Here is a 14246-nt window from a genome sequence, read left to right as displayed (position 1 = left end):
GATCCGTTTTCTCTATTTTCTCTCCAAAACTTGCCACATATAAGCTTTATATTTGAAGGTGTAAAATGTCGTCTGTGCTTTTATCGGAATTAATGTAAACGTCTGTAGTTACTCTCCGGCTCACCGTCCACGAGGACTTGTTGCGTAATTTAAGTTGAACAAAAGTAGGTTTGAAAAAATGCGTCAAACCGGCCGGCATTTTAGCGAGTTGCATTGGTTGTTTATTGGGGGTGGGGTTGCCATGGTTTATGCTTTAATTGGAAGCGGGCCAGAGTCACGAATATATAAATTGAATAAATAATAATTAGCTGAAGACAGATACTATTGTGTCAATAAAAAGAAACAATCAGAAGCTCTACTGCCTTTCCCGAGTTTTACATCCTTTACATGGTAACCTCCTGTCACTAATGCCGCATGTGTGAAAATTTTAATCTGGGCCGGAAGCTCACTTTTTTCCCTTCTATGCAACGTCTCTGGGGTAAAAAAAATATGTGTGTGTGTGTGTTGGGGGGGGGGTAGGAAACGGGTCTCTCTCTCTCTCTCTCTCTCTCTCTCTCTCTCTCTCTCTCTGTGTGTGTGTGTGTGTGTGTGTGTGTGTGTGTGTGTGTGTGTGTGTGTGTGTGTGTGTGTGTGTGTACACAGAATCTCCTTTCGGCCACACGCCACATTCGCCACCTCTGCCCGACGTCATAATAGCAGTTGGCGAACGCGGCGGCCCGGTCGCAGCCGATCGGGGCTGGTTTGAGCTGGTGCGTTGTCATAGTAACCAGGCCGGGGCCTATAAATAGAGGCTCTGCGGCGCTTGTCTGGCTTTGTCAAGCGCAGACGTCGGGAGGTTCTCGGCGGCAGCAGCCGCTCACCTGCGCGGCAGCAGCGGCAGCACCAGCGGCGGCGGGCTTTTCTCGCCGGTTTTATTCAGGGCCCAGCCCGCGAGGCGTGAGGGGTATAGACTTGCCCGCTTGGCCTCCAACAGCTGCCGCGCAGGATAAAACAGGCTGCTGCTGCTGCCGCCGCGCCGCCACCACCACCACTACTGAAAAGGGACCGCTGTCGCCTGAGGTGAGAGGGGAAGAGGGCGGGCGGCGGGCCGGCCACGTGGATGAAGTGGCGGAAGGCAAAAGCCGAGGCCGGGCTGGTGGGGGACGGCGTGGAAAGGATCGATCCGATGGGGAAATCCAGAGCGATCTCGCGGCATCCGTGAAATAATAATTTGGACGCGGGGAGCTTTGCAGCTATGGCGTCCTTGAGTTAATCCCCCATTCCTGTCCTGAAAAAGCTCTCCTAAATTACTTCCCGGGCAGATTCATTTCATAACCAGGACCGGTTCCAAAGCTAAAAATTTTTGCTAGCTTCTTTAATTTGACCCATATGTAGATATTGTTAACACGCCGCCTTTCCCCCCTGCGGCCAGGCCCTTTACCCCATTGCGGTGGCTTGGCGGTTACGGCCACGGGAGGAGGCGGGGGGGGGGGACACAAGGTTTCGGGGAAATATGCCTAACTCTCGGGGCGGCTGGTGCAGTGACCACCGCTCCCAGCCCCATTTCCTGGCTAGATTTTGGAGGGGCGGAGAGGAGAAGTTGAGAATGAAAAACACTGCGGCGGTGGCTTTCTTTGCGGTTTCACTGCAGCGAACACATAAAGCGCTGGAAAGTATTGAAATGGTGCCGAAGGGGGGGGGGGGAACGAGAAACGTCACGAGAGTGGCTGGTGGCCTGCATAGCTGTTGGTAAAGGGGAGAATCCGAAGAAGACAATGAGAATTGCTGCTTTTGTGTTCCATTGATTCCTGCCTTCCACAATGACTTCAGAAGCCGCTTAGAACCGGCTGTCGGACTGCCCGCCTTGGCTTAAGCCTGTCGATTTTCTTTTTTTAAGCGTTGTCCTTAAAAAATGCATTATTGCCACTGTAGTTATTATTTTCTTGACCTCCTTATCCCTCCTCCCCTTTCCCCTTCGGAGCTGTGCTGTGCCACGTAAGGTCAGTTTGAGAAGCTGGAGTGGGGTGGGGGAATGCTTGGTCATCCTGAGGCTCTCAAACTGCTCGGTGAAAAGGCAGACGTGGCCCTAAGGCAGAGAGGACTGGCCTAGGTTTTACTGTGGCTGAGTTTACTTGATGTAAAGAGATAATGGATGAGGGTATTTCTGATGTAAATGAGGTTGGTTAATTGCAATGCAGCCTTACAAAGATATTTACTCCTGGAAAATAATGATATACTTGAATAACAGAGACTTATGAAATAAGAGATGCTTTTATTTAGAGCTTTTGAGTTATCAATGAGAGCCCGTTTGATCTAGTGCCTGGCTTAGAAACCAGGAGACCAGCTGGGTGATTTTGGGGCCAATTCACCAGGCGATGTGAGTTCCAGTCCCATTTTAAGAATGTAAGCTGACTGGGTAACTTTGGGCCAGTTTCAGCCCACTACATGAGGCTCTGGTGATAAGTTGGTTAGTTCCTGTTGCAACCAATGGCCCAGTGCTCAGTTGGTGTGAAAAAAGACCCTGTACTTGCAGGACAGTGCCACAAAGAAAAAAAAAATCACACATAAATATAAGATACTATTTGGCATCATAAAGAAATTTTGGGACATAAATGTACCTTAGGATTGCAAGAGGAATATGCTTACAATAAAGATAGTACTTCTATCAATAACTGGAGTAGCATATGTTCTTGCATTCTTGTTAATGTACTGTGGTGAAAGCTCAGCTGAATTTGCTTTTCAAGAGGTTCTATGATGAACAATAATACACTCAGTATATTCTGGGTTTGTTGTGGAAATTTTACTGTTACAGTATGAATTTTGAACCCATAATGGTGCACTTGCTTCCAGGAATGTCTAGTATTGCAGCCTTGTAGAATTTAAAGGAGAGACATTATAACTTATGTAGAGATGTTGTAATAAAACAACATTTAATACAGTCAGTAAAGACGTATTCAGGAATTTTGCTTTCCTTGCTTTTTTGATAAAATGACTTTTTTAAAATATTCTTATTGATTGCCAAGAAACAGTTTCAAAATATAAGTGAAGTGTTGGAAAATTACTGTGCATTTAAACATTTTAGCTGCTTTAGTTTGGTGCAAAGAAGGCAGCAAAAATACATTTAAAAATTTTTTTAACACTGTTTCTCAGTAAGCTTTTGAGATTTCAAGAATTCTGCATTTGACAAAGTAGTTTTATAAGACTGAGTTCTATTCAGAACATATCTATACTCTGAGTAATTCGCACTCATTTGGCTCCAAGTATGGAGATAGCTTGTAGACTACTATCACATTCCACCTATAGCTACCACTGATATAAATAAATCCACATTCTCACAGTTGCCTTTTTTTTAATTATCTATATAAAGTTCAGTAGTATTTTGTAACTTGTGATTGTGATTTATATGCCAATGATATCTATACTTTTTGCAATCTTATTAAGGGGCTTGTATCAAAAACTAGGCATTTGTAACAGTTTCAGAATTTCATGAAGCAGCTAGTTCACAGAACTGGTCACTTAAATTCCATGTTATGATTTTGTTTTTGGCTATTGCATATTGTATTTTGTGTTGATAATTTGATACGTTACTATAAGTAATTGTACCAAGACTTTCCCCTTAGTGCTTATTGGACTATATACATGGTGTTTCAGAGTAATAAGCACAAACAGACTATGTGACTTGCATTCTATTTTTACATCTAATTATTCTGGTGTTGAGTCAAACTGCATCTTAGTTGAACAATAAAAAATGTATCATCAAGTTCCTATAGTTCTTATTTCACTTGACTGACTCAGATAATGAGTTAAAAAAGTAATCTTTTTTTGTTTACAGTTTGTTCCATTGAAAATCAATTTGGTGTAATTGAATGTTGAACAAGATGAACAGCTTTAGTTGTGAAGAATTCAACTTTAGTTTCCTTGATGAAGGCTTTACTGCAAAGGATATTGTAGACCAAAAAATAAATGAAGTTTCTTCTTCAGTAAGTATATTAATTAATTAACATTTTTAAAAAATGCCTGGAACTATTCATAATGTTCAACAGTTGGCAATTGTATGCTCGATTATGACTCTTGTCTTTGTCCTTAGGATGATAAAGATGCTTTTTATGTTGCCGACCTTGGAGATGTGCTGAAAAAACACTTGCGTTGGTACAAAGCCCTTCCTAGAGTTTTTCCATTCTATGCTATCAAATGCAACGACAGCATTGCTATAGTGAAGACTCTGGCTAGTCTTGGGGCAGGATTTGATTGTGCCAGTAAAGTAAGTGGCTAACTTTAAATGATAAATCTTTGGTTTATTGAATTTGAGGTTTTATATATGTGCATATGAAATTAATCTCTTCTAGACTGAAATACAACTGGTCCAAAGTGCTGGAGTATCCCCGGAACGTATAATATATGCAAATCCATGCAAGCAGGTCTCTCAAATTAAGCATGCTGCAAATAACGGTGTACAGATGATGACCTTTGATAGTGAAGTTGAGCTGATGAAAATTGCAAGAGCCCACCCCAAAGCCAAGTAAGATATCTTTGCAAGCAGATGGTTTTCTGTTATTGGTCTTTATAGGTAACTAAAAAACTGAGATAAAATTACTAGTTTGTGAATTGGAGGGGGATAATGTTTTGCTCATTGTTTTTAGAGAAAAAGACATGGTGCAACTTGTTTGGCAAAAAGGATTTGCTATTTTCCTTAAAATACTCGAGAGATATTTTTTTCTTTAAAACATACAAATGCGTATGCTTAATTTTAAAGAGTTTTTATTAATTTTAAACTATTATTTAGGCTGGTCCTACGAATTGCAACAGATGACTCAAAAGCAGTTTGTCGCCTGAGTGTTAAATTTGGAGCCACACTAAAAAACAGCAGGTTGTTGCTTGAGCGAGCAAAAGAACTTGATTTACATATTATTGGAGTCAGGTAAGTTTAAAAAAAAAAAAATGGGAAGATGCTCCTATTTCTTTCTGTTAGCTTCATTTTAAAAATGGCTAAACTCTACCCAATTTTTCCCCCAAGTTTCCATGTTGGAAGTGGATGTACAGATCCTGAGTCTTTTGTGCAAGCCATTTCTGATGCACGTTGCGTTTTCGATGTGGGGGTAAGTACAATCTAAACACTTGTCTAATTTATTTGAGCATTAATAAGATTCTTGGGAAGTTTCTACTTCATTGTTGAATGCAAAGTATTAAAATATAATTAGTATTCTTTATGAATCAGTTAGACTGATATCTTGAATTAGTTAAATATCTTGTTTAAAACAACAATTTTTATAATTGCTTAGTTAACAAGTCCTTTTGGTATTTATGGAGGCATTGGTACACAAAGGTAATAAAATTGACTGGTGCCTTAGGAACATTATTAAATTAATACTTCTGCATTTTAGGCTGAACTTGGTTTCAACATGTATTTGCTTGATATTGGCGGTGGCTTTCCTGGCTCTGAAGATGTAAAACTTAAGTTTGAAGAGGTATGACTGTTTTAAACCACATAACATGCACACATAGTTATTACTTTTGATTCACACAGAAACTTTCACAATTCTGTTCCATAGTCATCTTGATTCTGGTTTTCTTTTTAAGCATATGCAGTGTTAACAGTATATCTTTAAAATTAAAACAAGTTGTTTTATGATAAAATCAAACACTGGATTTTTATTGTATGATCTTGAATTCCTGTATTTTAAAGCAATAGTATAGCCAGTTATGTAGCTTGAAAAAGTGTTCCCAGGAATTGTCTACATGCATTTCAATAACATTTTTGTTACTAAATATCAAACTGAAAGCTTGAATTGGATAGATTAAATTAGATATTTTAATGCACTAGAATGGAAATCTGACTTTTAATGTATCTGAGGAATTAGGATGATAAAGCTATTTTTCCCATCTCATTTTATCTGACCAATCTAACATGAAAGAACATGTACAGTATAGCTGAAACAGATGCACAGAAATATATTACACAACTAATTGAATCTGGAAATTCACTTAATATGAGAAAACTTTAAAAGTCATTATCCAATTGTTGTGTAAAGTATTATTATTTCAACCTCTGTTCTAAAAAATGCATGAGGGTACGTTTCCCTAAAGAGCATAACATTTAATGTAACATCTAAGTTTCAAATGTGTTTTTTCACATATCCTGTCATTTGATTCTTCTTTTGCAATCTCTTGGAGTAAAAGTTTAATGGTGAAAGCTAGCTAAAATGTAAAGATACAGAAACAATGTCTTTTTATGTAAAAACTGATTCTAATTTTTGTTTTTCTCTGATTCACTTTTAAGATAACCAACATAATTAATCCAGCTTTGGACAAGTATTTTCCTCCTGATTCTGGAGTGAAAATTATTGCTGAACCCGGCAGATACTATGTTGCATCAGCTTTTACACTCGCTGTTAACATAATTGCGAAGAAGATTGTAATAAAGGAACAGACTGGATCTGATGGTATGTAATAATGATGTAGATTTTTTTATATAACTGGAAAAATAAGTTCCAGTTACAATTTCTAATTCTAAAATTAGAAATGTTATAGCCAAGAAGGCATAAAGAAATAAAAACTTCACCAAAACTGGGGAGCCAAGGAGAGAGAAAAGCAATCAGTTATATTAAAGATTCTCTCACTTCACTCTTTGCTACATTAGAATCAGGAAGACAATAGGGGGTACAGTTGTCATTTAAAGCCCAGCACAGAGTTCTCTTATGTTTCACAATTTCTAGTTTGTAATATGGGAAGCAGTTGAATTATGTTTGCTATGGAATTCACATTAACAAGAATATGTCAACCTTCACACTTAAAGAAACTTTTCCTTTTGCTATTATTTAGGATTTCTCCCCATAACTGTATAAAAATGTTGATATTGCTGTCCCCCTTTCCCTATAAAGGCCTCTTGTTACTGCTTAAAAAAACTGCAAAGTGAACCAAGAAATGGCCCATCCAGATACCTTTTTCCTATCTAGCTTTTTTAGTATTTAAAGTAAGTAGAGGGATGGTTGGCCTAATTTATTTTCTGACACACACACCATTTTTAATAATTGTATTTTGCAGTTGTCCTTAATGCAAGCCTACCATCTTTTTTTCCTGTGTGAATGGTGAAACTTTGCATATGTGAAAAAGTACAGGTAATCCTTGACTTACAGCAGTTCATTCAGTGACCATCTGAAGTTACAACGGCACTGAAAAAAGTGACATAATGGTTTTTCACCCTTCTCATCCTTACACCATCTCTATGATCATGTGATCCAAATTCAGATGCTTGGCAAACAGTTCATATTTATGATGGTTGCAGTGTCCCAGGATCATGTGATCACCTTTTGGGACCTTCTGACAAGCAAAGTCACTGGGGAAACCAGATTCACTTAACAACCATGATACTAACTTAACAGCTGCAGTAATTCACTTAACAACTGTGGCAAGAAAAGTTGTAAAATGGGGCAAAATTCACTTAACTCTTGCTTAGCAACAGAAATTATTAATTCAGTTGTGGTCGTAATTCAAGTTCTACCTGAATGCAAAGGCTAACAATATTGATTTAGTACCATACTTGATTTTTTTTTTTAATAAATGAAAATATGGCAGAAAGTTCAGAATTGGAATTTCTACCTGTAATAAAAGTGTTCATTTTTTTCTCCAAATAGATGAAGAAGAATTGAATGACAAAACTCTTATGTATTATGTTAATGATGGAGTATATGGATCATTTAATTGCATCTTGTATGATCATGCACATGTTAAGCCAGTTTTGCAAAAGGTACAGAATACGTGTTTATATAACTTGTCTATAGGAATATAGCTTTAGGTAACAGGTGTTGACAGACAACTTAATAACTCCAGACTCTGTACAGTAATGCATCCCCTTTCCAGGAAAAGAAAATGAGAAATCACTCAGGAAAACTATAATTACTGTATACATTTCTTATTTTAGCATGATGCAGTGGAAGTAGAGCAAAGTTCAAAATCCATACTAAGCAGTTTTATTTATGTTTTGTCTTGGGAGGAGAAAAATCATAGAGGACTTACTTTCTTCCCTCAGGGTTTTTATCCGTTGGCATAATTACCACAGAACTCAACAATGCTGTAGAACAACTTAAAAAGTTTATTGAATCAAAACCTGAAACAGTTGTTCCAAGACAACAGTCTTAGTTGTCCAAGACAACTAATTAGATATACACATCAGTAATCAATACAACATTCCCAACTAAAGTTAGCAAAGAGATTCCATATCTAAATTAATAATCATATAGTTAGCCAAAGTTGTGTTGTAGTTCCTTGATTCCCATAATATTTCCTAGTGTGGAAAAGACAGAAAAATAGCAGGCAAAAAGCAACAAATTCAGCTGTAGGATGGGGAAGCTTTTACAATATATGGTTATGCATGCCACATGCTCTGTACACCCCAAGTAGCTTATAAACTAAAAGCATTGGGTTCTGACCAGCTGGTTTTTCTTAAACTTGCTTTGAAATCATCTTACCATTTAGAAGACAGCTTGAGGAGAGAGCCTGGCTGTTCTGGGGCATTTCTTGATTATTGAGGTTAATATAATCCATCTTGTTATCCGCCATGAGGACTAGAAAATGTTGTTTTCTGAGCAAGTCTGCAAAGATACTACTTTCTAGTTGAATATAAATCCTCTTTGATTTGATTATTCCTTGATTTCTGTACCTTTATCAAAGTTACACATTCAATATATTACCTTGCATTGATCTTTATGCAAATTGATTATGTGTTTAATTTTTTTTTTTCAGAAATCTAAGTTGGATGAGAGAGTCTACTCTTGTAGTATATGGGGACCAACTTGTGATGGCCTTGATCGTATTGTTGAGCGTTGTGGCCTACCAGAACTTCAGGTTGGGGATTGGATGCTGTTTGAAAACATGGGAGCCTATACTGTGGCAGCTGCTTCTACCTTCAATGGATTTCAAAGGCCAACAATACACTATGTAATGTCAAGGACAGCATGGTTAGTACTCTTGTCATTTATGCTTTTCATTCTCTAGAAAGTGCAATGAGAGTCCCTTTAATTTTATTTAAATGAGCTGTGAATAAACTTGATTTGAAAAATTGGTGAAGAGGAAGAGGACATAGTTTGGATTTTCTATAAGGTATAGTGCCCTTGTTTAGAACTGATTTCTCACCAGGTTTCCTCTCTCTGTAGCAAAATTTTATAACACACACACACACACACACACACACTTTTAAAAACCCAAGGATTTACAAAATAAAGCTTGCAACTGAAGGGAATCTGTGACTTGGAGGAGCCAAATGACATGGGCAGAGCAATATTTAACTCAAGATTCACTGCTCAGTTTTTGTAGAGCAGTTGGAATGATGTCACTAAAATAGGTATCTGCCCCATTCTTTAAATCAGGGGTTCTCAACCTTGGCAACTTTAAGACTTGTGGACTTCAACTCAACTGGAGTTGACTTCAACTCAACTGGAAAATGATATTTTCTCTTAGAACAGGGGTTCTCAACCTTGGCAACTTTAAGACTTGTGGACTTCAACTCAACTGGAGTTGACTTCAACTCAACTGGAAAATGATATTTTCTCTTAGAACAGGGGTTCTCAACCTTGGCAACTTTAAGACTTGTGGACTTCAACTCAACTGGAGTTGACTTCAACTCAACTGGAAAATGATAGTTTCTCTTAGAACAGGGGTTCTCAACCTTGGCAACTTTAAGACTTGTGGACTTCAACTCAACTGGAGTTGACTTCAACTCAACTGGAAAATGATATTTTCTCTTAGAACAGGGGTTCTCAACCTCGGCAACTTTAAGACTTGTGGACTTCAATTCCCAGAATTCCTCAGCCAGCTTTGCTGGCTGAGGAATTCTGGGAGTTGAAGTCCACAAGTCTTGAAGTTGCCAAGGTTGAGAACCTCTGATTTAAATAGTTGTTGAGAGTTAATTTGTATATTTAGAAATTATTATATCTTATGCTTTTTAGATTTGTGCTGAACTCTTGTTTTTCTTTCTTCCCCTCCCATGTTAGGCAGTTAATGGAACGGATAAAGAAGCAAGGTTTTCAAGAAGAAGTAGAGGACCAGGATGTCCCTTTGCCACTCTCTTGTGCCTGGGAAAGTGGAATTGAACACCATCAGGCAGCTTGTACTTCAGCAAGCATTAACGTATAGATACTGTTAGCTAATGTGCAAGTTTAGGGATGAGTTTTTATAGGACTTTGGGGACCATTAACTTAATTCTTCCTAGAATTTTTAAATGTTTGGAAAGCTTAGGGTATGTGTAAATGTAACAAGATAGGTAAGTAGAAGGGGAGGTCACATTTATCTGTGTGTTCCTATGGAAACTGAATATTGTTTTATATGGATTTCTATTCATTTCTCAAGTATGCTACTAAAACTGAACTTTGGCTGTCAAACAAGCATTTGTAGCTTGTATATTTGGCAGAATGCTCTGCATATATTATTGTGACCTGATTGTTTTTCAATAAAGTCTATCAAAATAATAGAACAGTAGTTCTTTTTTTGTTTGTGAGCTAGACTGAGTAGATATTAAGATCCTCAGTTGTCAACGCCTTTGGATTTATATAGAAAGTACTGCATACTGACTTTAAAGTTGCATTAAGCTGAAAACTACAGTATACACAAATCAGCATCTTTTCTGGAGCTGCACTTTAAAAGTATGGGATATATGCCTTAAGGATCATCTTAGCAAAGCAAATCCAGAATGATTTGTACATTCCTGTTTACATTGTGTAGGAATCCATTTTATTAAGCATAGTAGGATTTCTAAGTACGTACGTGTCGGAATACAATCCAGCAAGAACTCATGTGTAATCCCTATATAGAAATAGTTGATATTTCATCTTCACTATGGGTTTTGTGATTATATACTGCTCAAAAAAATAAAGGGAACACAAACGTATAGGATCCTATACGTTTGTGTTCCCTTTATTTTTTTGAGCAGTATATTTCTTTGCATTTATTATATGCTTTAGCCCAGTGGTTCTTAACCTTTTTGAACGAATTGCCCCCTTGAGCCAATGAGGAAGTTGTCATCGCCTCCCTCCCCCAACATAACCTTTCATAGGAAATAATTCTTCAATTTATGCACTTTTTTTGTTTTCTTTAAAATTGTCATCAGGACATATCTATGCAAATAATTTATTTCCAGTCTTTTCCCCATATCTCAACTGTGTGAAAAATTTTGGTGCTACCCATCACTTTATTCCCAAACTTCATGACACATGTATGTCATTATTATTTATTCAAGACACTTAAATGTAATGACCACTGAAAACAAAATTCAATTGCAAGAAAGTGAAATGCCCCAAAATAAAAACAGTAACATTTAATGATTGAATTACAAGTGAAATTTAAGATGCAAAAAGAAATATTAAAAGGGCACAAGAACAAACAGCAATGCAGGAGCTAAGCATTTCAAGATGAAAACTCTGAAACTAAATTAAGATTCGAGGAAAGTATATATAGTCACGCACACTGTAAAAAGGATTTAAAAGACACAAAGAAAATATAATATCGAACTGGAGTGCATGCTAAAAAAGTACAATACAAAGAGACACAAAATGTTTTATAAAGCACAACAAAAATTCGAAAACGAAGCCGATGCATATTCACATATGTACACCGTTCTGTACTGAAGCTAGCTGGAGGAACATTTGAAAACACAATTCAATCCACTAATAGCGAGCGATCTGATGTTTTTGTACAACAGATATACAGTGATTCACTGTACGAAAAAGTCTCAAAAGTGTCCCCAAAATCTCTCGCTCCATCACCCCCATATCGCCCCCTTTTCATTCCTTTGCCCCCACGTCGCCCCTTTTCATTCCATCGCTCCCTTGAAAAATGAAATCGCCCCCTGGGGGGCAATATCGCCCAGGTTAAGAACCACTGCTTTAGCCTCTCAGTATTGAAATTATCCATGGTTACTCATTCCATACATACTTCACTGATGCAACAACTACTAAATATCACAACTTTGTCACTCAACTTTATAATCTTATTTTTCAGTGTTTTAGAACCATGCCATTGACTATTATTGTCACAACTGCTAGGGGGTTGATAAACACTGTCACACACTGACTGCCGTGGCTAGTTGTTGGTCATCTTTGTTCCTGTAAACCCCTTTGATGACAAGATCTTGCCACCCCTTCACTCCGCATGAGTTCCCACTAAAAAGGACATTCTATCAACGCCTGGAGAGCGCAGCTGCGGAGCGTAACTGAAGGGAAGAGGGCTAGAAGGGTCTAGGCTTTGGCGGCCTCAGGGGGTTACGCTACACGTGTATAAAACAAGAGCTATATATGTTGTATGAAATCCAAACTACTACAATTGGCTCTGTACTTTAGGAACTAATTATCCCAAACTGCCCGAACTCTGTGACAATTTAATAATTTGGGGCCTAGATATTTTTTTCTTCTCAGGGTAAAATATACACTCTGCATAATAACGGATTCTGAAATATGGTTTTCTTTTCAATCTCATGCTAACATCATAAATCTACTTAATGCCAATTTTTACGAAGTGAGTTCCCCTTTTTCTATTACAGCTGGAATTGCTAAGTTATCAAGAACACTTACCCGAAATGTACATCCTTAACACATATCCTTTATTTTATTGTTTGCAAAACTGTCTTTTACTATCTTACAAAAGCATAGGGAATCCTAAGAGATAAAAGTCTCTTATGATACAGCAGTTTCATTAAAGGTCTTATTCCAAGGTCTACTCCAAGGCCTGAAAATGATAACAGTAGAAAGCTCATTGCCCTCTTTCATGGTTTACATTATGGAATCAACCTTTGGTTCAGATATTCAGCAGTACTAATTCTATGTTGCTTTGATATGAATAGAAAGCCTGTCTTTCAATAGGTTTGCACCTCTGAAATCTGAAATAATGAATGAATTTTGACAAATAACAGGGAAAGATTTACAAAGGTCAGAAAAATGGCTTTTTTGTCTTACTTATCATTAGTTCTTAAAAATTGGAGTTCAACTTTCTAAGATGTGTTCTGATGTAACATTTAAAGGATCTTAGGTTGTTATATCTGTAAAATAGAAAATTCTTGAATACTCTGCATAGTTAGGGCTAAACTACTTTTGCTGCTTTTCAAGTTACCCTAACTGTTCTGCTAGAGTAGGGACGGTTGAGCACACAAAGGTCAAAATTTGCTTTCACAACTGATAGCTATAGAAATGTTACGTCACAAAATCTTGCACTACTAGAGAAACTTGGAATTATTTACAAAGAAATGAACATTCTCCTATATACCTTTTCGCAGTTGTATTTATCTGAGAGACTCTTAACTGCAGCACCTAATTTACTCAATTTTATTTGCAATTTAACTCTCTCTCACAAGGCTATTGTAGGGTAGACAAGTTTTTTTTCTTTCTTGTACCCGAGATATCCTTTTGTTAATTATTTATGTAAAAAAAAATGTTAGCTAGAATAGTGATTAATTATCACAAGTGGGTGGCTTGCCTCTTCCATCTTTGAACTGTAGCAAAGCTGGCTTTCCCTAAACAAATTAGATTTTTCAAGGGATAGAAGACTAACAACCAAGAGCTTTCACTCAATTAATTAGAAGCATTTTTCTCCTGTGAACTAATGACTAATGGTCTAGCACTGATGATGTTACCTAGTTTGGATAATGAACCTTCTGCAAGAAACCAACCAAGTTCAGAGAGCACCAAGGACCCCTCATGGATTAATGAGTTTGTACCGGTCTCTGATCTTGAGCTAATTACCATGTCTATCATTTCTGGCTAAGAAGAGACCCCAAAAGGCCTCTCCTGTTTCTAGTAATCCTCATTTGCATTATTAAAAAATGCAATTTATAGGAAATGGACAAGACAATTGGAATTAGCCTAGAACAGTGGTTCTCAACCTTTTTAATGCCGCGACCCCCCAACCGGTCGTAAGTTGAGGACTACTCAACCGGTCGTTAGTCGAGGACTACTCAACTGGTGCAGCACCTTTTGCAGAATGGGACTTTTGGCGGGCTCAGCAGGGCAGAGACAGCCTGGACAATTCTATTCAAGAGAGTCTATTCTATTGGCTTTCAAAACCCAATAGAATAAAAGGGAGTAGAGCAGCTAAGGAAAAGGGGGGAAAAATGGCGGGCTGCGTTGTTTGGCAACCCCCGTAAAATGGTCGTTCGACCCCAAATGGGGTCCCGACCCACAGGTTGAGAACCACTGGTCTAGAAGGAGAGTCCTACTTATTTCAATTTTCAAGTTTCAAATAACAGTAACAAAACTCATGCTTTAAATGTAACACACCTTTCAACACAT

At 37.7% G+C, this 14246-nt stretch overlaps 1 protein-coding gene across 1 annotated transcript; it reads left to right on the top strand.

Moving 5' to 3' along the window:
* Positions 1 to 805: 805 nt before the first annotated feature.
* Positions 806 to 10441, top strand: ODC1 (ornithine decarboxylase 1). The gene is made up of 11 exons (XM_039331892.1): positions 806 to 1059; positions 3812 to 3959; positions 4067 to 4240; positions 4326 to 4498; positions 4763 to 4897; positions 4994 to 5075; positions 5361 to 5444; positions 6257 to 6419; positions 7611 to 7723; positions 8719 to 8933; positions 9966 to 10441. The coding sequence occupies exons 2-11, from the start codon at positions 3846 to 3848 to the stop codon at positions 10105 to 10107; spliced, it is 1395 nt and encodes a 464-aa protein (XP_039187826.1). The 5' UTR covers positions 806 to 1059; positions 3812 to 3845; the 3' UTR covers positions 10108 to 10441.
* The last annotated feature ends 3805 nt before the right edge of the window (positions 10442 to 14246 follow it).

Source organism: Crotalus tigris, unplaced genomic scaffold (genome assembly GCF_016545835.1).
Source record: "Crotalus tigris isolate CLP2741 ecotype Arizona unplaced genomic scaffold, ASM1654583v1 scf7180000024439.5362192, whole genome shotgun sequence".
Lineage (NCBI taxonomy): Eukaryota > Metazoa > Chordata > Lepidosauria > Squamata > Viperidae > Crotalus > Crotalus tigris.
Note: the sequence above shows the minus strand (reverse complement) of the source record. Positions and strands in the feature narration are given on the sequence as shown.

Coding starts and splice junctions, on each gene's coding strand:
- ODC1 (XM_039331892.1), top strand. CDS start 3,846: ATGTTGAACAAGATGAACAGCTTTAGTTGTGAAGAATTCAACTTTAGT. Junction 4,241..4,325: donor GATTTGATTGTGCCAGTAAA/GTAAGTGGCTAA, acceptor AATCTCTTCTAG/ACTGAAATACAACTGGTCCA. Junction 4,898..4,993: donor TTACATATTATTGGAGTCAG/GTAAGTTTAAAA, acceptor TTTTCCCCCAAG/TTTCCATGTTGGAAGTGGAT.